We start from the raw sequence: 26,669 nt of genomic DNA, 5'->3' as shown, positions 1-26,669 counted from the left end.
CTAAAAAGTCTTAAATTGCCCTTTTGACTATGAAATTCTGTTTCCATGTATACCAAAGATGCTCTTCTCATAAGTCAAAAATCAACTTAGAAATGAATAACAGAATATTTCTTCACTAGTACACTAGAACACCAGCTCAATGTTCTAATACATTACCCTAAGTAGTCACATAGAATCAATAAAATAAATAACAAAGCAAACCACTAAAAATAGGAAAATGAGCTTTTCAAGAGCTTTCTAGAATTATTTAATAGTCTACTGCTGAACTTTTAACAAAATAATTTGAACAATTTTAAAAGCTTACTAATAACAAATATTAGTCCTATATAAAGTGATTAAGTCAAAGCAGTTTACTTCAAATACAGGTACTTAATTACAGAAATGGAATGTACCAGATTATTTAGGCCACGTCTGAGAGGACAGTGCCTTCATGACTAAGTCCAGCGTATGCTGAATCTTTATGTTATTTCTTTCTACCAGGGAAGGATGTTTCCCAGACGGTTTCACATTTTCTTCTATTTCAAGGGGGAGGAGGGTGTGGGGGTTGAACATACACCGAGGCTCCCCCAAGATGCCAACTCTGTGAAAAGAATTATTGGTATAGCTGAAGCACGGAGGCCAAAGACTGAGGTGGGCGGTTGTGACTGTGGTTGTGTGTGAGTGTGAGTGTGTGTGTGTGTGTGGACACTAAAGCTAAGACTCTTTTTTTTAAAAGTTTTTCCTGTTTCCATGAACCATCACTATGGTCTTACATATGAGTCCAAAACTCAATCCATAGCAAGATTTTGTACTGGCCCCTTCCCACATTTCCCAAAGATGATTCTTCTCATAGAAGAACATCAGCCTTTAAAAAAAAATCTTTTACTCACCCCTCCAGACTAGAACTGTTTGGAACCTGGCATAACTTTCTGGGCTAGATGGGTGTACCTCGTGCTGTTTTGGAAGGGAAACAGGGAGAGGAGCGGGGTGGAGGCGGGAAGCTGGGCGGCTGTCACCCTGGCTCAACACTGCGGCAGAGGTATGGTGCCCGCGTCACTGCCCTTCCCCAGCCCCCCTGGGAGGCCACACTCAGGCCTCTCCTGTCTCTCTCCCTGGTCCACTTACACTGGCATGGGCACAGAGTACAGACTTTCCACCTCCTCTTGCATCTGGGCTGGGAGTTTGACACCTGCTTGATGATACTTTTTCTCAAAGACATTCTGAGCTTTTTCTCGGAGCGACGGCAGCAGAGTGGACATGACCGGAGAGCGCATGTTAATGGCTGTTTTAATCGCGGGGCGTTTTGCCATCATTCTCCTGTGGGGGGAACGAGGTGACATTTAGGTCACACGATCCCGTTTTCTAGAAATGTCCTTGAGCTTAGGAAAGGCAAAAGGTCATACCTGAATTCTACTAAAGTCATGCGTTTCTTCTCCCCTCCAGATTCTTTATCTTCGCGCTTCCTTCGGGGAATGTTGAACATATTGGTACGAAAGAGCCTCCCTATCTCCTCCTCAATCTCTGTGAAGTGTTGACGTCGGAAGACAATCCAAGCCACGTATGTGCAGAAAGTGTAAAAGGACTACAACAAAACGCGGACGAGAATCACAATCCCCGGCTGTGAACTGGAAAACTCCCACCTGTCTGAATAACACTGCCAAGCAGAGGCAAACCCAGGTGACCCAATTTCTCAGTATTCCTGAAACGCAGTACAAAATTATACACGTACTCACCTTTGCAGGAGGGAAACCAGACCAAAAATTTAAGGTGTAGTATATAGCTTGTTACATCCTTTTCAGAAAGGACATTAACTAAAAGTAAGTGCCTGACAAACAACTACTGTTTATTGCTATACATCATGTTTCATATCACAGAGAAAAGCCCTAAAACTTAAGTGACTCACCTCAAAGAACTTCCAGTCTTTCTGTGTATCTGATATTTTCTCCCTGCAATATAACAAATCACAAGTACAGGTTGAGAGAGAAGTTCAATCTTCCGCTGATCTAGTACTTATCTTCCCCAAAAGGTCGGGTCATAACCTGTGGCCCCAAGACTATTTAGCTGTAAAATGCTATCAAAGGCACTGATAAGGAATCTCAACACCTTTTTCGACTTTCTAGGTTTCCCAGATCAACAACCTGAGAGTGTTTGGTCAAAAATTAATCAATATAAATTCAGGATAAACAAGCCAGTGAGGAAATGTATTCTTCCAAATGCTTCCGGAGAGGTAAGGAGAGTAGAAAGGTGGGGAAGAGGTAACGTGGGGTGTTTAAGCAGGCATGGAAGTACACAACTAGAGGGTGAGTCTGCAATGAAAAAAAAGAAAAGAAGTCTTAAATAATGGTTACGGCTTTGGGTGCAAAAAGAAACGGAAACAGGCCGGGCGCGGTGGCTCACGCCTGTAATCCTAGCACTCTGGGAGGCCGAGGTGGGCGGATCGTTTGAGCTCAGGAGTTCGAGACCAGCCTGAGCAAGAGCGAGACCCCACCTCTACTAAAAATAGAAAGAAATCATATGGACAGCTAAAAATATATATAGAAAAAATTAGCCGGGCATGGTGGTGCATGCCTGTAGTCCCAGCTACTCGGGAGGCTGAGACAGGAGGATCGCTTGAGCTCAGGAGTTTGAGGTTGCTGTGAGCTAGGCTGAACGCCACGGCACTCACTCTAGCCTGGGCAACAGAGTGAGACTCTGTCTCAAAAAAAAAAAAAAAAAAAAAAAAGAAACGGAAACAAAATCAACAAAGGTCTATGCCATGAAGTCGACAGCCTGAGAACAGGGGTGTGCCCCTCCTCTGACTGACGCAGGTAGACTTGAGCCCTGCCTCTTAAAGGCAGGCATTTGCCCGGGAGTTCTTGCAACACAAATTCAATGTTAAACATACTGTGCCAGCATGGGCGCACTTAGTGAGCTTGGCCTCCCCTCCTGACCATTCTTGTTCTGATTCTCAGCCTTGGGAAAGCAGGCCTGGCCCAGGATCCCTTGAGCATTGACAAAGTGGGCTGTGTTCCTGCAGTCACTGACCAGTCATGGTGGCCAAGGCCAGACCCAGGGCACTCTCAAGGTTGGTCCTGGTTTTGCCTCTGCTTTTGCTTGGGCCCTCCTTGTAGTAACTGTGACTCCTAGGATTGGCCCTGGGCCCAGGCTCTCCAGAACCATCCTGAACCCCCACAGTCTGGGGAAGATGACCCCAGGACCTCCAGCCTTCTCATAGGGACTGCATGGTCAGCATGGAGCCATCTGAAGGATGAGGCTGGAGAGACGGTTCAGCTTTTACAGAAGCCTGTTCCTCTCCTCTTGCAGACTCTCCCCACCATATACCAGTTTCTTCACCACAAGTCTTCAATAAAGAGTTAAGGCAATAGTAACTACAGTGAGCATTTACTGAGTATGGACTACATGCCAGGTACCACGCTAAGCTCTTTACATTTATTATCGTATTTAGTCTTCATAATATCCCTGTGATGCGGTCAACATTATTATTCCCACTTTAGAATTGAGGAAACTGAAGTTGAGACTGAAGTCCAAAAACATACAGTGGCAGATCCTATACCAAAACTCAGGCCTGTCAGATATCTACATCTGTCCTCGTAACCAGAATGCTAGGGAAAAAAGCTTTCTCTTTAAAATAGTTTGCAGATAAAAATATTGGACAACAGAGCTCAGTGGAAAGTTTTCAGTGTTTTATCTGTGTCACCTGAGGTTTCCACCTGAGGGGTGTGTTTATGTGGGATTTCCGCCCTTTCGTGTCCTCTGCCAGCTGAAACCAGAGACTATACAGAACCGCCAAGCTGAAGCAAGAAAACCAGCCAAACTGTTTTTGGAACACTAAGTTAGCTTGCATTCTGGGAGAAGGTTTAAAGCAGAGCTCACGTTAGCACAACGCAGACCAGCACTATCTTAGCAAGGTTTTAAATGAGAGAGTGATTACCCAGGAAACACACACTTTCCTTGTTTTCTTTGTGTTCTTTTTTTAGACATTAGAAGAGAAAGTAACATTGAACCACCTCCACTTTCCCTCAAATTGCTATAAATACTTGAACTCTCTCTTAAAGCCCAAAGCAAACTGATGTAGCCAACACTGAAGAAATTAAGTACAGAATGTTGTGGGTTTCCTCTTGCCATTCTGATTTAGCTCTGCATATGAAACTGAAATGAGTCTAAGACATAGATGCACAGAATGAGTACATTTGGGGACCTCAAAGGGTTTTTTTTTTTTTTTTTTTTGAGACAGAGTCTCACTCTATTGCCTGGGCTACAGTGCAGTGGCATCATCATAGCTCACAGCAACCTCAAACTCTTGGATTCAAGCAATCCTCCTGCCTCAGCCTCCCGAGTAGCTGGGACTACAGGCACACACCACCATGCTGGGCTCATTTTTCTATTTTAGTAGAGATAGTGTCTCATTCTTGCTCAGGCTGGTCTTGAACTCTTGAGCTCAAGCAGTCCTCCCGCCTCAGCCTCCCAAAGTGCTAGGATCATAGGCGTGAGCCACATAGTTTAAATCTCTGTAAATTTTTTTCTTGCTGATAAATTTTGTCATTTTCCTGTCTTTTTCATATTTTATGATCTTTATATTATGTACACGATACTTAAACTGATTATAAATTTAGAAATGCATTGATTATAAATAACAAAATTTAAGCCCCAAATATCCTCTGCAAATTGAAACAGGGTTTATAACAGCACAATCCAATAAAAATATAATGCGATCTGTAATAATTTTAAATTTTCTGGTAGCCACAGTTAAAAAGAAACAGGTGAAGTTAGTTTTCATGATATTTATTTTATGCAAACACTCAAAATGACATTTCAATATATAATCAAAAATTTTAAATAATTGAGAGATTTTATTCATTTTTAAACTTTTTTGTGCAGAGTATATTTTACACTTATGGTATGTTTTATAATTAGGAGTAGCTACATTCCAACAGCTCAATAGCCCCATGTGGCAAGCCACCATGCTGGTCAGCAAGACATTATACGTTGTATGTTTCGGGGCACAATCCAAAGGAAAGAGGAGAAAGCCAGCCAGAGGTAAACCCAGAAATTTTTAGTGGCCTGTTATGATGATTTCTTATTTCTTCTCTACCTTAGACTCTTAGCTCCAGGTCAAAATGAGGAAAACATATTATATTATATACCATTTGTCATTCCTAAAGGGGATGCAAAGCCTAGAAGCCAGAGTTTGGCGCTAAAGAGAAAAAATAAGTTGTGTTCCCTCACTTGTCCCCTGCTGCAGTAGGTGAAATCAGGTTTAAATGAAGGTCAAGGCCTGCTCTGTGCTAGAGAAGAGAGGGTTCCAAGGGATGTGTTTGTGGGATGAGAAAGAGGCTTTGGTGCATGTGACATGGCGGGGAGGGAGGGAGGGAGAACAGGGAGCAAGGATGATTTATACACCTGAGCTTCAGAGAGACCCCCTTCCTCCCCACCTTTCCTCCCACCGCCAGCCTCTTTGGTCACCTTTCAGGTGACAGCTGCATTGAGAGCAGAGAAAGAAGGTACAAATCCTAGGGTGGAGGTGGGGTTGGAGCCAGAATCGGCCATAACCAAAGAACAGATCTAATTCTGTGGCATGTGCCACAAAGGAGGTTTTTGTATCTATCCTAGAAAACACAGAGAACTTTTACTGAACACGTTCATCAAAATTTTGCCAAATATTTGGATTTCACAATATTTAGAATAGAAAGGCATGTCCTCCTACTTCTCAAAAGACATAAAAGCACTAAATTAAGGGGGGCCCTCAAATTGCTAGTTCTACTGAAATCTTTAGTATAACCCTAGAGATAAATAGCATAAGGTGTTCAAGTCCAATATTAAGTGTGCATATATTAGAGAGAAAAGTCAGAAATACACATGAAAATACTAGTTGGTTCACTTTGGAAAGAAGTGAAATAATGGTGTTAAAATCAGTTAATCACTTATAACTGGCACAAACATTGTCCTCATCATCTCCTACATAAAAACCACCAAAATAACAATATAAACTCCTGAATCAAGGACATGATAATCAATACCCATGGCCAATTAACAACTTTTACAGGCAAAACCCTGCAATGATCTGTTTTCCTCTGTCTTTTGTTCAGCTTTTGACCTGTGTGGAATTGTTATGTCCACAGTGGGTGGTGAGCTCTGCGATCATTCTCCCAACTGCTATCCAGCAGGCAGGACAAAATGCAGGTGATGTTGCATACGATGGAAAAGAAACTGGCACCACCTGGAAATGAGCCAGTGGTAACCAGAGGTGATTACCTACTTTCAAACATAACAGGTTCCTTTAAAAGTACATATAGAGGGCCGGGCGCGGTGGCTCACGCCTGTAATCCTAGCACTCTGGGAGGCCGAGGTGGGCGGATCGTTTGAGCTCAGGAGTTCGAGACCAGCCTGAGCAAGAGCGAGACCCCACCTCTACTAAAAATAGAAAGAAATTATATGGACAGCTAAAAATATATATAGAAAAAATTAGCCGGGCATGGTGGCGCATGCCTGTAGTCCCAGCTACTCGGGAGGCTGAGACAGGAGGATCGCTTGAGCTCAGGAGTTTGAGGTTGCTGTGAGCTAGGCTGACGCCACTGCACTCACTCTAGCCTGGGCAACAGAGTGAGACTCTGTCTCCAAAAAAAAAAAAAAAAAAAAAAAAAAAAAAGTACATATAGAAATTGTACCATAAAAAAGACAATTACTTAAGTGGAGGTTCTATACCCAGGGAACTAAAAAATATGATAAAGTCTCTATAATTGTTGTTAGTTTTTTAATCCCCAAATTAGTTTGCAATGTATATATGCTTTTAAAGATTAAACATTAAGGCTGTGCACGGTGGCTCATGCCTGTAATCCTAGCACTCTGGGAGGCCGAGGCGGGAGGATCGCTTGAGGTCAGGAGTTCGAGACCAGCCTGAGCAAGAGCAAGACCCCCGTCTCTACCAAAAATAGAAAGAAATGATCTGGACAGCTAAAAATATATATAGAAAAAAAATTAGCCAGGCATGGTGGCACATGCCTGTAGTCCCAGCTACTCAGGAGGCTGAGGCAGAAGGATTGCCTGAACCCAGGAGTTTGAGGTTGCTGTGAGCTAGGCTGACGCCACGGCACTCTAGCCTGGGCAACAGAGCGAAACTCTGTCTCAAAAAAAAAAAAAAAAAAAAATTAAACATTAAGTATGGGAAATAAAATTGTTTTTTAAGAGTAGGTTTTTTTAACCTCAAATTCTAATTTTCTCAGCTTGAAGTGAACCTTTGAACACAAAAGGAAAGTAGAGTCAACGTTAAGATGAGAAAAGGTGATTTTACAAGAGATTGAGTAGAAAACTGTAAAGATGACTATAATTTTATCATAACACTTTTCTTGAAAATTTTGTCAAGAGAAGAGAAAACACCACCTCTTCCTAAATAACAGAGTCTGTAGCAAGCTGAACCTCTACCAATAGCTCTCAGGACCCGCAAAGACCTCCTGCATTTGGATCACTGGCATGTTTTTTGATGCTAAAATGTCAATCCCAATTTTAAATACCTTGCCTGTTAGAGATATCAAATAATTCCATTATTTTACACACGTTTTGTGCTTTGCGGTAGAACCCACACTTGGCCTTCTTAAGTCCCAGGAGCATCAGACTGCAGCTAAAGATTCTCTGCAGATGTCCAGTGATTCCTAGATTTGAATTAACAGTACTATGAGACACTGGAGTTTTCAATTTTCCACTTATTTTTTTCTAAAATAAAAGGGAAATTCAGTAATATATTCAAGTGGTCCATAACCATTTACCCAAACTCCATAATTAAAACTGTTGCTGGTTGACAGGTAATGCCACGATGTAATGGCTTGAAAAGTTTGATCAAAAGCATAAATTCTTATGAAAACATAAGAATGTGGCATAGAAAGGATGCTGCATTCAAACTCTTTTGAGTATAATCCACAGGAAGAAATGTATTTCTTATGATTATATGTATATTATTAAATGTATTTATTGAGTCTCCGGTACACACACACTGAAACAAAAATCTTCTGAAACAATACTTACTTTTACTTTATATGATGTACTCTGATTTCTTTAATTCTGTTCTCTTCAAGATTTACTAAATTGATTTCAAGATCCAGTAATGTGTGGTGACTTACAGTTTGACAAGTACTAGTTTAGTTGCATTACTGTAAGAACAGGCTTGCAGAAAGCTGAATGAATAAAAGATGAGGACTGACTGTACTTTTGAAAGACACAAGAAGTAATTATGACTGTAAAACTTAAAAATTCTATGATGATGGATATGTTAGTTCCAGACCTTTCAGAATCAGATGCCAAGACGAGACGAGACAAGCAAGAGATTCATTGGAGGAGATGAGTGTGACAGAACATGAGGCGAGACCTGGAGAAGGCAAGGAGAGCTGTCACATCTCCATGCAGGTCTGACCCTGCGAGAGAGGAGAGGCCGCAAGGTCTGGGTAGGAAGAGTCTCAGACTGTGGCACAGCTCTAGGAAAGTTTCTACCAGGCCAACGGGGAGCCCTCAAGCCAAAGTCAGCATCAGAGTTCCGTGTCTGGTCCTGCTGCATGCAGACATTGGCTGCAGACAGCCCAGGGGAAGCATGGTGCGGTGCACTGGATGTCTGTGTGCCCTCAAATTTCACATGTTGAAATCCTAACCCCCAATGTGATGGTATCAGGAGGTGAGGCCTTTGGGAGTAGTTAGGTCACGAAGGTGGAAACCCTATGTATGGGATCAGTGCTTTTAGAAAAGGATCCCAGAGAGCTCTTTCTCTTTCTGCCAGTGAGGATATCATAAGAAGAAGTCAGCAGTCAGTAACCTAGAAGAGGGTCCCCACCAGAACCTGACCATGTTGGCACCCTAATATTAGACTTCCAGTCTCTAGAACTGTGAGACATACATTTCTGTTGTTCATAAGCCACCAGGTCTTTGGTACTTTGTTATAGCAACCCAACAGACCAAGACACATGGCCTCAGTGCAAACCTGGTGGTGGATTCAGGTTGTAGCCGTGGGGCTGCTCCTAAATTGCACTCCCTGCAGGAGGAGGTCTGAGTGCCACATTGACATGGTGCCAGGCTGGAAGACAGAGTCAAACTTGTCAACTCCATGAGAAAACTGAACATAGCAGCAGAAACTCGAAAGGGCAGAACTGATACAGTGGAATGAAGAATGAATGTTAGGCCGGTAATCCTAGCACTCTGGGAGGCCGAGGCAGGTGGATCGCTCGAGGTCGGGAGTTCGAGACCAGCCTGAGCAAGAGCGAGACCCCCATCTCCACTAAAAATAGAAAGAAATTATCTGGCCAACTAAAAATATATAGAAAAAATTAGCCGGGCATGGTGGTGCATGCCTGTAGTCCCAGCTACTTGGGAGACTGAGGCAGGAGGATGGCTTGAGCCCAGGAGTTTGAGGTTGCTGTGAGCTAGGCTGACTCCATGGCACTCACTCTAGCCCGGGCAACAGAGCGAGACTCTGTCTCAAAAAAAAAAAAAAAAAAAAGAATGAATGTTGCTAGGGATACATTAAGAGGGTATTCCCAAATCATGGAAAAAATCACATACACAGTGAATCAGATCCCAGAGATGGTGGATCTGGGCCATGGATCCACTATTATGGACACCGGTGCAAAAGAAGAGAAATGGCCAACAATGCCAAGACATAACCAAGAGAGAAAATGAGCCTGGACTGAAAATACATTGATATAAATATCAATAAATATCAAGTTCCATTTGAGAGAAACTTCATGTTCATGTTTGTTTTTCAACTTTATAGAGTAATATAGGTCCTTATAAGTAGCCAAAAAGAAATGAGAGAAGGTATGCCTGCTTCTTAGATCCTGGAGTAACTTGAAGAAAATCGACCACAACCAAAGAATGAAGTTAACCAAATACAGTCTCTGTCCTGACTTTTCTTTTTGAAGGTAGAATGAAAAGGTTTGAAGATCCAGAAAAACTTAGAAAAGAAAAAAATTTTTAACCATACCCCATATTTGTGAAATTCATTATATGGAAGGGTAGAAATCTAAGCTCAGATGAGAGACATTAAAATACAGATAAAGTAAAACATTTAGTAAGAGTTAGGTAATGATCAAAATAAAGTAAAACAAATTAGAAAAACAGGATGAGAACAACAAAGTATAAATATAGAATTTCATGAAGCATTTTAGATCACCAAACTATAACCAAAAAAAGGCAGGGTGGGGTGGGAGGACAAATCATAGAGCCACAAAAGAGAATGGGAAAATAGTAAAAATATATTCTATATCTCAAAAGATCTAGCAATTTATTTGATAATGTAAGACGTTTTGAAAATAACCCATACTCCCTTTACTCTAACAAATTATATTTTTCCATTTATTTTCTTGTTCATAGTAGCATCTGTTCTTGGATAAGACTCAAAATTTATACATGATGTAGTATATTTAAATGTGCATACTCTTTGACCCAGGAATTCTTATTTAATGAATCTATCTCTGAGACAAACCAGAAATTTATCTCAATCAGGCAAGAATGTCAAATACGTTTCTGAAGGTAACAGGAGTGAACTCTTATTATTGGATGCTAAGTCACGCCCTTTGCAGCCTGACTCACTTTGGGGGTGCCCATTCTGTGTCTACACCTCTACTGTACTGGTCAGCAATCTTTGGTTTCCTTTCCTGATGACTTCTCTGCTAGACTGTACCCACGCCTTGAAGACTGTATTTTCTTTGTACTCTAGCACTTAGCACCATGCCTACCACAGAGAGGCACTCAACATGTGTTAAATAAAATTAAAGCAAAATACAAACTGTACAGTTCTGTGTTTAAAACACAAAACCCGATCAATAAAACTGAATAGGACTTCCTCAAATTGGGTTAAAATATTAGAAAACTTCGGCATCTAATAAATAAGAAATGTTGCAGTGAAGAAAAAAATCACTAATAAATATTGGAAAGTTGGATATTATTAAGAAAAAATAGATTCTTATGACCAAACCTTGCAATGGGATATATGTAAAAAAATTATACAAATGCTCAGTTTCCATTTGGTAGATGGTTAAAACTAAAAGGACAGCAATAAATTATTTTACACAAAAAAGGAGCCCAGACTTCATGGTCATGAAAGGTTTGAAAGTCAATAAAACATCTTTAAGCTTTTTATATACCTTTAAATGATCAAAAACATTAAAGTAATAAAACCCAATACAGACAGGTATGCTTATTGCTCATGGTAATACAAAATGTCTTAACCTTTTTAGACAAAAACCTGGCAGAGCTATAAAACTGTTTGTGTCTTCCAGGTAAATACATTCTGGGTAATAAGCCACAAGGAAATACCCCAAATGACCGAGGTAATTTGTGTGAAGATATTTAATGCAGAAATACTATAAAACAGAAAAACTGAAACCACACAACTATACACAAAAAGAATGGTTAAGCAAATGAGTACGTAACATAACAGAATAACCAGAGCTGCTATTCAAAGTAGTAAATGAAATTATGTAAGCAGAATAACAGAAGAAAGTACACAGGGAATGTAGAACACACCAAATGTATATATTAACAACTGTATAACTAAGCTCATTGACAAAGCTGATTTTTGAAAACGTGGGGAATGTAGAGAGAGATACATCATGTGCTGGGTTCTTTTCCGATCCAGTTTAACAACAAAAGTTCCGGCTATGACCATGGTGTGTATCTTGGACCTGTTGTGAAACTGCTCAGAGGAAAGTTTGGGTTAAGAATGGAAGCTTTCCATCCTGTGATCCCAAACTTTCCTGTGATGAACGAGACTCCTTCTTAAATGTTAATTATAGTAGTGTTAAAACTGTCATCCTGAGGTAACAATGATCTTCCCACAAACAGAGTCACCTTATAACCCCCACCGCAGCAGCCCGTATTCGCAACTGTTGTTGCTGCAAAACAGGCAGTGAAAGGGCGAGGAGACACCCGATCCCCCTGCAACACCGGTCCCCACCAGGCCTCCCGCCCAAGCGGCACTTGTCTGGCAGCAGGAATCCTTCCTGGTTGAGAGCAAGATTTCACTGCAAGAACAAGTCATTTAATCCCAAGCGGGGCAGAGTTTTTAAAATATCAGCTGAGACGCCAAGATTCCTTCCATACTTACTCGGCGCTCTCAAAGGAGACATCACAGGTGTCTGGGATAGATTCCCACCTGAGCCTAATTACAACAGTAAAAGGAACACTTTCTCAAGGTCCCAAAAGTCAAATGGAGCGTTTTAAGGATGTGGATATACAAAGGAGGGATGATCTAACGCGATCTTGAGTGTGTGCTTACTTTCCACAGCACATGTGATGCTTATCGGGCATGCCCAAACCCAGCACAAGGACACAGTACTTCTGCGCCAAGTATTTCTGTGCGGCTTCTAGTTTACTTAAGACCAATTCCATCTCTTTTTTCTCTACGAGGCCCCTAGGTGGTGCAAAAAAAAAAAAAAAAAAGACAATTTGGATTAATTTTGGCAAATGCCTACCTTAATTAGCAAAAGTCACATTTATAAACTATTTTGAAAGAAATACAAATGAGTCAACAGACTTCACTTACCAATTTTATTTTATTTAAGCTGTGGCATAGTCCCTTGATATTTAATCACCGGAATCAGCATCTCAAGTTTACAGTGAATTTTTGCTTTTTTATGGATTCTTTATACTTTATGCTATGTACCCTCAATTTTATATATAGGAAGTCCTAATTTATACAGAACTGTTCAACTAACTAATTACCTATACCCACTTTCCTGCTGTTTTCCTAAAACCACCGTGGAGACTATGCCACCTCAGCTTCCCCGAGGTTCCCTGTGTTACTAAGCTTGGGGCTCAACGTTTGAACATAGGCCTACTTTCAGTTCTAAGTTTAGCTGTGTTTGCTAAGGAGGCATTTGTAGACTACTACTTTGGGAACTTTGGCATCAGTTACAATAATATTGCTTCCCTGTGAAAACACGGCTCCAGTTCCAATTGAATTGCAAATGAAGTTTCAAATAGGCAATCCATTCTTAGCTTGCAGCATGCCTGAAGCCTAATTTTGAAAGTTTCTGCAGTATAATGTAGTAGGAAACAATACTGCTGACGGTACGTTCCACTGTACTGCTGTGGAAAAATGAAGTGTCACTAGACACCCAATGAAATGCACTCTGACGGCCTGTTCTAATGTTAACCTCAAGACTGACTCCGTGAAGATATGTAGAGGGGGTGTATTTAAGGATATTATAGATATTTCAGAGCATAAAATGCTATCACATGTGCTGACAAAGCTTGAGTCATTGGAATAAAATGGGTTTCTAGAATAACTAAAGTGGGCTCCAGCGTTAAGTGCCCAAAGGTCATAGAATCCAAACACACCCCAGGGGACACTCCCTGTGCCTGTCTCCCTGTTTCCTGCAGCAGCCCCACCCTCACCCCTCACCCTACTCTGACAGAGCCGCCAATACCTAATATTCTTCTTTTGCTGTGGAAAACAAACCAAACCAAACCAAAGCAAATCACAACAATCAAGAAATGCCTTGCAGCTTTCAGGCCAATGGGTCTAAAGTTTTAACAAATGTAAGAATCATAAAAGAATCGCCTGGAAAGCTTCCTAAAAGTACAGATCCCCAGTGCGACTCCCTCTCCAAGATTCCGGCTCAGTAGGTCTTGATAGGGCACAGGAAATTTAAAACAATCTCCCCAAGTGATTCTGAGGTAGGTGGTTCTTGGACCATATTTGGAAATATACACAGAGAACCTACGTGTTGAAATGGAAAAAAAGAAAAAAACTCTGGGGAAAAATTGTCAAGGGAAACTAACCTACATACAAAATTCCAGGCAGATCTTCATTTGAATTAACAAACATAATCTTTAAAAACACAAATGATAATGCTGACAAAGTTTTGTTGAAACTAATGTACTTAACACATTTCGGAAAATTGACATAATCCTTTGAAAAAAATATTTGGAAAAAATTTCAAGACCCATGGAAATGATCGTAAATTTTGATCTAATAATATCTCTTCTGGAAATTTATTATTTTTTAAAAAAAATTATCCAAAATTAGGGAGAAATTTTTATGCACAGATATTCAATGCAATTATTATGTATCTATCAGAAAAACCGGAAACTGCCAAAATATATAAAATAGAGGGATAAAAGGAGTAGTAATATAGTCAGTTACTATTTAAGGACTTGACATTTATTAACCTAACATATGAGTGAGTCCCAGACTGGGACTGGATTTAACCCAGACATGAAAATCTGTACCCTTGACCACTATAATATACTGCCTCTTAATAGGTAAGTCAATTCACAAACGCTGGCCTGATGGAAAGTTATGCCACCGTTAAAAATTATAATTATGAAGATTGTAGTAACTTGGAAGATGCTTATAAGAGGTTTAAAAGTGCATACGTAATTGTTCAAAAGCTATACATTCTAATTATGAGTGGATAAACTCTGGAAAAGAGAATGCAGTTGGCCTGGCGGGATGGCTCACACCTGTAATCCTAGCACTCTGGGAGAGGAGGTGGAGGATTGCTTGAGCTCAGGAGTTCGAGACCACCCTGAGCAAGAGAGAGATCCGGTCTCTACTAAAAATAGAAAATTGGCTGGGTGTGGTGGCACTCACCTGTAGTCCCAGCTACTCTGAAGGCTAAGGCAAGAGGATCTCAATTGAGTGAGACTTTGTCTCAAAAAAGAAAAGAAAAAGACAAAAAGAGTGCAGTTGATTGGTAGGAAGTGCTGGGCATGTTGCCCAGTAGTTAAGGCACCAGCTTGGGAGTTAGACAGAACCACATTCTAACATCAGCTCTACCACTTGCTAGGTATGTAATCTCCAACACACTATTAACCTCTGAGTCCTAAATTCTTCATCTGTAAAATGGGGCTAGGCCACTTCTCTGGAATTATGGCTTTTAATCATCTAAAGTCATCTAAGTGTATCTTTGACATCCTTCTCCATCCTCTTCTGCTCTCCTCTCCCAGGCTGCAGGCTTTCCTCCCAAGTGCCAAGCACTGGTTAAGATAATATAAATGGCCTCATTTAATTCTGCACAATAACCCTGTGAATTAGATACTATTATTTTCCCTATGCTATACCTTACTATTTTACTGAAATCAATTTTTTTCTTCTGTGTAGACATCTCAATGCAATCTATATTTAATTCGATTATAAGAAGTAAACAAACTATTAGAGGCCTGAAAGTAAAAAGTTATTATGATTTTTCAGAATCACCCCATAGAATCAATCATTTTAAAATTTAGATTGGTTCTTTTTGTCACTCTGTAACTGATCCCTTCTAAGGAACAGTCTGCCTTATACCACTATGTCCTGTTCAGTGCATCTTTAAAATAACTAAGAAACCTTTCTTCCTTGTTATTTATTCCTATAAATTAAGAAATGAAACAAATCTCTTTGTTAGATTAGCAATAAGCCTCAGAATCAGAAAACACCATATAAACTGTAACAAGTTAAAGTGCCACCAAAGTCTGACGAGTTTCTATTTGAGACTAATAAGAATCCTCAAACCTTCTAAGCCCACAGCTGGCATTAAGCCGATCTGCTTGCTACCATAGAAACACTTTATGCTCTGGCTGCTCTGCTGTGAAATGCAGCCCCAAAATAACACTGATGTTGCACCTTATGATGGCTTTACAGGAGCAGCAGTGTTTAAACTGTTTATTTGGTTCTTTAGAAAACTGGTGACATTTATACATTTATCTATCCATGAAATGATTTTCCAACCCCTTGATTGTATACAAGGGTTCTGCATTTTGAAAACATTCTGCAGCAACAAGTTAATGACTCCACCCAGCATTCCTAACAGCTAAATCACTGGGTTGGTTCCACATGAACTGGGGAGGGCAGGCTGGGCACTTGGAAAGTTCCTTCCATGGCTTGCAAAAGGTCACCAGGCCTGAGAGGCATTGTTCTCCTCTGGGCACTGAGTTCCCTAATTCCTGTCCTGGTATACACCTCCGAGCCACCTCTGCCTAAAGCACTTAAATTATTTCCAAGTAACCTAAGAAAACTTGGTTTTTTTCCTGTGTTGTGGAAAGAGTCATTTTGGCTAAATTTGTTAATTTTTTAAATTCTTAGAATTTTAAAAATGAGATGCTTACAAGCCCTTTAGCAAGAACTTTGTAAGCATAAAAAGCATACAGACAACATCTATATCTGCTTAATATGGTAGTCACCAGCTACATGTGGCTATTGAATATTTAATATGGCTAGTCTGAATTGAGATATATTATAAGCATAAGACAAACACCAGATTTCAAAGACTTACTAAAAAGAAGTAAAATATCTCATTAATAACTTCCTGACTATATGTTGCAATGATAATATTTTTGAGTCATTGGGTTAAATAAAATACACTATTAAAATTAGTTTCAAGCAAGACCCTGTCTCTACAAAAGATAGAAAAGTTAGCTGGGCATGGTGGCACCCACCTGCAGTCCCAGCTACTGAGGGAGCTGAGGCAGGAGGATCGCTTGAGCCCAGGAGTTTGAGGCTGAAGTGAGCTATGATCATGCCACTGCACTCCAGCCCAGGCAACAGAGCGAGACCCTGTTTTGATATCTTTTTTATGATATGGTTACTAGAAAATTTAAAATTAGATATTTAAAATTTAAAATTAGATATTTGACTTTCATTATATCTCATTATTGGGCAATACTAGTCTATATGAGTTATAATTTTTTTTTTTTTTAGGTCTTATTATGTTGCCCAGGATGGTCTCCAACTCCTGCCTCAGCCTCCCAAGTGCTGAGATTACAGGCATCGGTTAGAATATTTTGTTACTGGAAGATCCACATGAATTTTTTTTTTTTTTTTTTGAGACAGAGTCTCGCTCTGTTGCCCGGGCTAGAGTGCCGTGGCATCAGCCTAGCTCACAGCAACCTCAAATTCCTGGGCTCAAGCAATCCTACTGCCTCAGCCTCCCAAGTAGCTGGGACTACAGGCATGCGCCACCATGCCCAGCTAATTTTTTCTATATATATTTTTAGTTGTCCAGATAATTTCTTTCTATTGTTAGTAGACACGAGGTCTCACTTTTGCTCAGTCTGGTCTCGAACTCCTGACCTTGAGCGATCCTCCCGCCTCGGCCTTCCAGAGTGCTAGGATTACAGGCGTGAGCCACCACACTGGGCCCACGTGAATTATTCAATGAGCTTTAAAACCTGGCAAACTCCTCCCATGTGAAATGTCTTAGATTTAAAAATTTCCATCATTAAAACTAGGCATTAGCTGGGCGTGGTGGTGCACACCTATAGTCCTAGCTACTTGGGAGGCTGAGGCAGGAGGATCGGTTGAGCCCAGGAGTTTGAGGTTGCTGTGAGCTATGATGACGCCACTACACTCTAGCCCGGGCCACGGAGTGAGATCCTGTATCAAAAAACAAAACCTAACAAAAAAATAAACACAAAACAAAAACCTAGGCAAAAGTTAGTTTTAAGTTAGTTAGTTAGTTAGCAGTGATAAAACTCTAGAGCACACCACAAAATCTTACTTACACCATATAGCTTTGAGGTTTCTTTTCCAGCGAGTTTTTTTCCAAGTAATGAGATAAATAGTACAATAATGCCATGAGGAAATTATCAAGATGCTTATTCCTATGGGAAGATTAGAGAAAAAAAGAAATCAGCACTAACCTATTTCAAATGTAAGGTTTCTCAAAAAAATATATGAGCACATAAATAGAAAAACGTTATTTTACCTATCACACAAGTAATTTACCGACAAAAATTCTATGTACTATACTCCTGAAGATATAAGAAATCTGCTTTTTGTAATCAAAACTTTTTGAGCGGTCAAACACTAAATTCTTATAGTTGTGCTTACTAATTAATTTTAATTTTTAAACTTTTTATTATACAAGTAATATATTTCCATTGTTTAAAAAATGCACAGAAGTGTATCTAATAAAAATTTCTCTCCTCCCACCCCTCTGACACCATCCGACTCCCTAGTGGTAGCCACTGTTAAGAGTTTGGTGTGCATACATCCTAAACTTTCTAAAGCATAGACAGTCACATATAACAGCAGTCCCCAACCTTTTTGGCACCAGGGACCTGTTTCACGGAAGACAATTTTTCCACGGACACGGCGAGGGGTGGCAAGGGGTGGAGAGGGCGGGTGGAGACAGAGCCCAGGCCGTGATGTGAGTGATGAGGAGCATCTGTAAATAGCTTTGCTCCTGCTGTTCACTTCCTGCTGTGTGGCCAGTGGGTGGGTGGGTGTTGGGAACTGCAGCTCTGCAGGATGGGTGGAGTTTCATGGAACAGAATTTTTCCATAGACCAGTGGGGGGTAGCGGGGTGGGGGGCAGGGGGAGCCGGGCTCAGTACCCGGCTGCAGCCAGGAGTTGAGGACTACAAAATAGCATCCTCCTCCACTGACATATATATATGTGCATCAATATATGCCTTAAAATAGTTTTCAGCAAATAAATGGGATAATACTGTTATATATAATTCTTTTAAATTCGCTTTTGTCACTTATCTGTGTAGCATGGACTTCTTTCTATGATACTATATATAGATTTTCTTCATTCTTTTAAATAGCTGTGTAGAGTATTTTATATCTCATAATTTCTTTAGTCCTCTACTGATGGACATTTAGGTCTTTTAAAAATTTTATAGATTAAAGTGAAATTGCCTGGACATAGTATATATGCATATTAAATTTTCATGTCTTGCTCTCCAAAAAGACTGTACTGATTTACAATGCTATCTCGTTTGTTTTTAATTAAGTCATTGTTTTTTTTCTAAATATTCTTACAAGACTTTTGCTGCCTTCTTTGTAGACCCCAATGGAAATTCGTACTCTGGCATTCTTTCTTTAACTATACCTTTAGAGCAGGATGAAGGTGATCATTACAGATCTTTTTTTCAATATATTAATAACTACCAGTCTCAGGTTGGGTTCCCCAGAAAGACCCTGAGACAAAGCTTTGAGAGTAAGTAGTTTATTTGGGAAGAGATCTCAGGGAACATTAGTAGGAAAGTAGGGAGATGAGACAGGAAAGGAAAAGAAGCCAACACAGGGAGTGATAACAAGTAAATGTAGTCAGTCCTGCAGAGACTCTGGGAGACAGTGCAGGAAACATCAGAGTTAGCTACCAACTCCCCTCTCCCACAGTGCTGACTGAGGGCTGCTCCTAGGGGCACTGAGGCCCAGTGCTTGCCCTGTGGTCAGGCTGAGTGTGCCCCTGTGGTGGAATAAGGCCCTCAGGCCAAGAATCTCAGAAGTTTGCCAGAAGCAGTCTGCATGTGAATGCTGAGGGCTTTGGGCAGGGGTGCCAGTACTGGGCACCCAACTCTCACTGAGCACTCACAGTGTAGACCCCATGCAAAGTACGGCCACACACAGCCATATAAAGGAGACAGGATTATTTCCCAGTTTCGTAGCAGAGGAAACTGAGGCACAGAAAGGTCAGGAAACTCATCCAGAGTCAACACACCTAGTGCATGTTGGGGCTGCCAAACATGACTAGTGTCATGAAGCTGATCTTCACTCAATGGGTATGTCCTTTAACCGTTATACAAATACAGTGCAGCGCATGTGGGGCCCTGACAGCGGGCTCTCCGTGCCCCTCAGGTGGGCCTCCCGTGACTTCTGGCTTCCTCTCCCAAGCCCTCTGGTCTCAGTCTCTGAGGCTGAGTCCTGAGACGAAGGCTTGCATACAGCCAGCCTCATGCTCTTTTTCTAAAAATCAGATTTGTCATCACTTATCAATAAAGGATAAAAGATCTAGAATGTCTCACCAGCATTACATACCTCATAAATGTTGCAAAAGAACAGATCCGCTGCATCTCAGTATCTTGTAGCAAAAGCAAAGCAACGACTGAAAGGAGAGAAGATGGACAGTTGGAGGAGGGACGAAGAGCCGCCTTAGAGGGTCACACAAGAGAACACGTGCAAGGCTGAGGAAATGGTTACTCACACTTAACATCATCTAGCGTAACGTTGCCATACAGACCTCGTTTTTCTAGAGATTTAGTTGACTTATCATCTCTTGCAGCAAGCCTTTTATCTGTGAACCTGTTTTGGAACATAACAGTTTCTAATAGTGTTTTAAAAGGTTTTAGTTGTATTTAATCTATCCTGATGTGCATGAAGCATTTACTATAAAGTAATGAGAGCCCGAGTGTCATGCATGGGTTTTGTTTAATGTAAGATCATTTTGGAATGCATTTTATTAAACATTATATTTATTTTGCTGAGGAAGAAGGAATGTACACTGCCTGATATAAAATAGAAATACAAATTCCATCCAAAATAGATCACTTAAATAATCTATTCCGGTGTAGCCATCATGTGCAGATTTTAAAAGCTATAAAGTTGAAAATGTGCTAACAGCCAAGTTATCACAGGGATACATTTACAGGGACTGTTGTAACTCCCACCATAATTCTGAAATAGGGCATGTTCTTTCCTTGATGGGTATTTCCATTTCACCCTAGGATAATGGGAATGGCATTTTCTTAGAGCTTGTAAAGGCTTAAGCCCTCCCACAGAGAGGTGCTATCAGCAACACTGGCATGATTGACAAGTTACACTACCTGTCTGCAGCTGGACCATCAGTTTCAGCAAAGTGAACTGCTTTCCCTTTCTTTCCTTTTTCCTTGAGTTCTACTGCAGGTGTAAAACTGCAATAGAAACGAGATAATTAGGAATTTAACCTTTTCCCAGGGGAAAGTGAATACTATCATGACCATAGCTCATGTAACCTTCGCTCTAGCATGTATTATGAGCACAGGCTGAAGAGAATCTGAGGCGTAGCAGCGTTCAATTCATATGTTTACATATGGAACAAGTATCTAGAGGAAGATTAAAACTTTGGAGTTTACATTCAGCCTCCAGCCATCAGCAGCCACCAGAATATCACTATACACAAAACATTTCTGTCTGAAAATCTTGTAATAACTTCACAAGAAACAGAAAGCTCATGATAGGTCTGGAAGTAATGAGCACCTATTATGCGCCAAGTGCTTTTAGGCACGATCTCATTTAATCCTCATAGCAACTCTATGAGGAAAATATTACTATTATCATCATTTTTACACATGAGAAAAATGGAAGCTTAGGAAGAGATTAACTTGACTAAGATCACGAAGCCAGCGCTGGTACCAGGGTTCCCTAGCCACAGAGGCGTGTGCTCAGCCTCCAGGCAATCCTAGCTCCCAAGCACCCATCTCGGTATTGACTGCTGGGGACTCTTCTAAAGGCCTCAACCATTTCCATCTCCAGGAAGGTTTCGGAACCTTCTACTTACCTCAGGGTTTCTTAATGTTCTGTGCAAGTCCTACTAAGCAGTAATGGATCCGACTAACAGGGAATCGCAATTAAGCAACAAACAAATATATAGTGAGTCCCTACTATATGTTAGGAATTGCTATGACATTGAAAATGAGATAGTATCTGATTAGAGCCAATGCACAGACTTTTAGCAAATACTAGTAGGAAAACAGAGAAAAGCATTTTGAAGACCAGCAGTACATGGTCCTGCCTATATAGAGTGCATTTTCTGGAAGAATTGTGGTGTCTGCCAAATCCATTGGTTTGGTAGCGGGTCATGGGTTATGACTTTTATTTGTCTGGCTGAGACAATGTCACATTGGTAACACAACCCAGAAGCTTAACCTCTGCCCAAACTTACATGTTTATTAAGCTGAAATGTAGATGCAATAATAGAAGCACTTCCCCTTCAACTTTCATCATCCTCTAAAGATGGATATCAATCATGACCAAAGGTCTCTCTTTTGTTTTTGGAGACAGGGTTTCACTCAGACTTACCCAGACTAGAGTGCAGTAGCATAGTCATAGGTCACTGCAACTTCAAACGCCAGGGCTCATGTGATCCTCCTGCCTCAGCCTCCCAAGTAGCTAGGACTACAGACGTGTGTCACCACACTTCCCTAATTTTGACATTTTTTTGTAGAGACAGGGTTTCACTATGCTGCTCAGGCTAGTCTTGAACTCCTGGCTTCAAGTAATCCTCCCACTTCAGTCTCCTAAGGCACTGGGATTACAAACACTATGTGGTGGGTATCTTCTATTGATAAACCATTTAGACAGCTTTTAACAAAATATTCAAATCCCCCGAAACTTTCAGATGTTTTCCAATGGCTCTTTGAAGACCATTCTGCTTGCTGAAAGTATAACATGCAGACTATTACCTCTTGTCCTTACTATAACCATACTAAACAAAAACACAAAGTTGTTTTCAGATTTTTCCGTGGACCATCAGAGTATCTGGACACTTACAAGCCATTGACTATTATTTTCCTGCCAGGCTAAAGGAGTCTCAAGTCTTCCCAGCTTTCCCCAGGGTTTCTCTTCTCCAGGAGACAAGAGAAGATAGAAACGCCCAAGCTAAGTTAATGTCACATTGAATTGTGTCTCCCACTCTTTTCTCAGTCCCATCCCTGTATGTCAAAGTTTCTTGTTATACTAGTTTGCCTGAGATGTTTTAAGATGAGAAAGCCTTAAAAAATTTGAAAGGTTACATTTGGGGCTATTTTACAGATAAGATATATGAAGTCAGTCAAATTAACTTGGAATTATAAAATCATAGAATTTGGGGGTTAGAAGACATCGAAAAGATCATCTAGTATAAAGCTGTCATTTTACTGATGGAGAACTAAGGCTGATGGAGAGGCTGACCCGTGTCCCAGTGGTTGAAATTGGTGGTGGGCAGTGCATTTGCCGCTAAACTTCTCATCCTCATGCTCTGTCCTCTAGACATGCCTTCTCCATTTCATGCTTGTCTGAGCAGCTCTCACTTGACTGAAGTCATTCTCTAACTCAGCTGGCGATACAGGTTCCATTCTGTGAGTGCCCCGCCATAGCCCTAAAGGCAGCCTATGTTTACAATGCATTCGGAATCACCAAGAAGCAAGACTAGTAATAGTGGAAAATTGCATTTGGAATTGCACCTCTGATCGGTGTCCAAACCACAGTCTGGGCTAGTCTGTATCCTCCTACCGTCTCCACAGTCCCCCCTCAGTCTGGCCACCTATTTAGAATTGAGTCCTCTCACAGACAGCAATTGGTGGATGTGCTTTCCTCATATCACAACGTGATCATGCCATTCCCTTTGCCCTGAAGTAAACAAGAAAAAAACTCATGCTTTCCCTCTAGAACTCATTACTTAAATGCAGTGAAAGTGCCAGCCGCTCTTGCCTTCCACACAAGTTAGAGCTCCTCGGTGGCTATTGGTGTCTTCCCCTAGGCAATGATAAAAGAGAAGTCTGGAGCTGTCGCAGGGGAGTCAGTGACCTTAGCAAAGACTGAGGGAGACTGCTAGTTCTCTCGCCACTTGGAGGAGGGGCACTTGCAGGGACAAGACTGCAGACACTACCTCAGAGGAAGAGGAGGAGATTTGAAAAGCTATATACCTAGATGTTAACATGTTAATAGCTACTCTTGCTGGGTAGAACTGTAAGTTTAAGTTTTTCATTTGTTTTTTGCTTATTGTTGTTTTTCTTCTTCTTCTTCCTCTTTTTTTGAGACAGGGTCTTGCTATGTTGCCCAGGCTGGAGTGCGGGGTCCATTCACAGGCATGATCACAGCACACTATAGCTTCGAACCCCTGGCCTCAAGTGATTCCCACATCCCACCCCCAGCCTCACCCCAGCCCCTGCTCAGCCTCCCAAGTAGCTGGGATGACAAGTACCCACTGATTTTTTTGAATAGTATGATTTTTAGAAACTTATTTCATAATTTTTAAAGGTATATATTTCCTAGGGTTCTAGCCTCCGTCATTTCACTTCTCACTATAATTTTGCACTTGCCGTTCTCCTGAGGGCCACACTCCTGCTTACTGGATTCTTGATCTAGAGGTCCCACAGGCAGGCACCTCAAATTGTGCATGTCTAAAAAAGTAAGCATTTTACCTCCTGTCTCCTCCACACACTTACTGGCTCTCCCACTTTGCTCATCTCTCCATTCTCCTGCCAGAGTTCATCTGGGTCCCAGGCACTCCCTGCATAATTTTCTTGTGTATCTAGTTCTAATCTTGCTCCTTCTTGCTACCATGGGAGGGGCTTTCTAGAGCCTAGCCACAGTCATGCCAGGTGTGCTCGTAAAGGTGTGTGGAGTGATACTAAACAAACCCAGCTGTGAGAGCAGTCACTGAACAGGATGCTCACCCTGCAGCTTCCATCCCTACCACCGTCTACTCTCAGTCACCTCTGCCTCAGCCCTGTCCTTGCACCATGAACTGGAGTGACGTGAGTCTCAGCAGCCTTGCCTCTTACAAAACCAGCGTGTTCCAGCCCAAGAGTCTTCTCTGACTTCAAACCTACATTTTGAAATTTATGATAGTATATGCTCAGACTAACAAGGAATCAGTAGCTATATTTCCAACAAATCCAAATACTAACTGTGACCTAAAATATACAAAGGTCTGCATTCCTCTAACTTAGTACCGTCCCTAGCAGCTGGTAGGATAATCCAAGGTACTCCTGACACTCTAGGTTCAGCACATTGAGTTGCAAAGCAGCTCCACCACAAAAGAGCTGCCCCCATTCTATTCTTCATAGAGTTCCTTTCTCCATCTCCCCGAACTGCCCCCCAATTTGTGTAATCCACATAGTCTCGAGTTTGGGTTTTTGTTCTGTTTTTTACTTTCTAAATTGGGTTATAACCTCCACGTAGTAAAGTATACAGCTTAGTGAATTTTTTACATATGTATACACCCATGTAACTACCACTCAGATCAACATATAAACCATTTCTGCCACCTCAGAAGGCTTCCTAATACCTTATACCTTCCTCCACCCCTCACCAGTTGATAACCCCCCAAAGGTAACCATTAATTTTGACTCCTATGATTGCAGTTCTTTTTTGTCTGTTTTTTAAAACCTTTATATAAATGTAACCATACAGTATTTACTTGTCTATAGAACAAATAAAAGTATGGTCCAATCTTCCTTATAAGAAGACTGAGATAGCCTTTAAATATATGTGAAGATATGTATATATAGATAGATGAGGAAAGAAAATGTTGGCACTTAAAATTTACACCCACATTGTCTTGTGATTTAACATGTATTTTGAAGCCTGTGATTACCTTGTCTGTCTGGTCCCAAAGCTATCTCACTGTCTACCTCACACTCACTGAGTGTCATGTTTCAGAGCTACTGAACAGAATCCTGTGACATATCTGAGAAAAAGAGTGAAATTACTGCTTTGAAAATGACAAGTTAGAAATACTGAAATAAATATTCTATGAAATATAAACTTTTGATTTTGACTCTAATAAAATATTAAGCCTTTGAATTGTTTGACATTAAACATGTCATTATATTTACCTATAAATTACATCTGCTAGCCAACTCCTATCCTGACCTCCAGCGCCATTTGTCCAACAGCCTGAGATGTATCCATGTGAACAAGTCATAGCAACCGCAAACACATCACTGGTTTTGCCTCTTTTCTTCTGTATACAGGTGAAGGGCAATTGCAGCCACACAATCACCCAAGTCAGACACCGAGAAGACCTAGACACCGGCTTCTCCCTCTCCTTTCACATCCAGACCCTACATCCTACCAATTTTATCCAAACATCCTGTCAATTCCATCTCTTAAATATTTCTTAGTCTTTCATCCTTCTGTCTGTTTTTACCAACATGGAGTTCTGACTCGCTGTTTCTCACTGGTTTAACTATCTGTATGCCTATTACAACTAGGTTCCTAGTTGGTCCCCTACCTCTAATCTTCCTCTGCTTGAATCTATTATAGATGGTTTATCGAACAGCTCAGTAAACATTTGTTGAGCACCTACTTTGTGAAGTTCTGTAGATGGCTCCAGGGACATGAAGATGCGTGAGACAGCTCCTGCCATTGAGGGGCTTACAGTCTAGTCAAGGGAGACAGTGTGTACAGTGGGAAGGACTCTGGCATCAGACAAATCTTGGTTCAAACTGTCAGTTCTGCTACTTACTGGCTGCATGACTTTGGTGCAGTGCCTTGATCTCCCTGAGCCTTGATTCTTCATCTATAAAATGAGGATATTAATGCTCACTTTCCATAGCCATAGAATTAGAAAAATACGCAAATGTCTGGCACATAATATGTGCATAACAGATAGTGGCTAGTGTTATTAGTTTAGCTATATTCACTTTTTTAACAGAGTCAGTGTTTTCTCAATGGAGATTAAAATTAGTTTTTTCTAATCTAGTAATTTTACCTTGTAAGATTTCTCATCTATTGCAGCAAGTGTAATATGGTCCCAGTATTGTAAAACTGTATTTCTATAATGCAAATAGGCAGATTTATACAGTAGTTAAAAATATGGACTCTGAGTCAAACAGACCTACATTTAAATCATTCTTAGCCACCTCTGAGCTGTGTGATTGGGCTAAGTAAGTCACTTAGTTTTCTGCAAATCGCTTAATGCTTTGAAACCTCAGTTTCTTCATTTGTAAACTGGATAACAGGCAGCTGTTTCAAAGGCATAGTAAACTGATTAGCAGTGTCTGGTACACGGGAAGCAGCTGATAAGTGTTAACAAAGTGATGTCTGAAAGGCTGTTCACCAAAACGTTTATCTCCAGATGGTGGGGTTTCAGTGGTATGTACTTTATTGTTTATATTTTCCTGTATTGCTTGAATTACTTTTTTACCCCAAGCACACGCAATTTTTATTAAAAACGCTAATAAAATTTTGTTAAAATTTACCTTCTGAATTCAAGACTTCTGGTTTCATCTTTCCAGTACCACATCCCTAATCGT

General features: G+C 40.8%; 1 protein-coding gene across 1 annotated transcript; it reads right to left on the bottom strand.

Moving 5' to 3' along the window:
- Window positions 1-396: 396 nt before the first annotated feature.
- Window positions 397-26,669, bottom strand: PPP1R36 (protein phosphatase 1 regulatory subunit 36). The gene is made up of 10 exons (XM_069465053.1): window positions 26,616-26,669; window positions 20,493-20,579; window positions 19,874-19,971; window positions 19,708-19,774; window positions 17,443-17,541; window positions 12,233-12,367; window positions 1,883-1,925; window positions 1,383-1,561; window positions 1,105-1,296; window positions 397-580 (listed from the first exon to the last, which is right to left on the bottom strand). Exons 1-10 carry the CDS (start codon window positions 26,657-26,659, stop codon window positions 397-399), a joined length of 1,128 nt encoding a protein of 375 aa, XP_069321154.1. The 5' UTR covers window positions 26,660-26,669.

This window comes from Eulemur rufifrons, chromosome 2 (genome assembly GCF_041146395.1).
Source record: "Eulemur rufifrons isolate Redbay chromosome 2, OSU_ERuf_1, whole genome shotgun sequence".
In the NCBI taxonomy this organism is placed as follows: Eukaryota; Metazoa; Chordata; class Mammalia; order Primates; family Lemuridae; genus Eulemur; species Eulemur rufifrons.
This window is presented reverse-complemented; position numbering and strand designations above follow the sequence as displayed.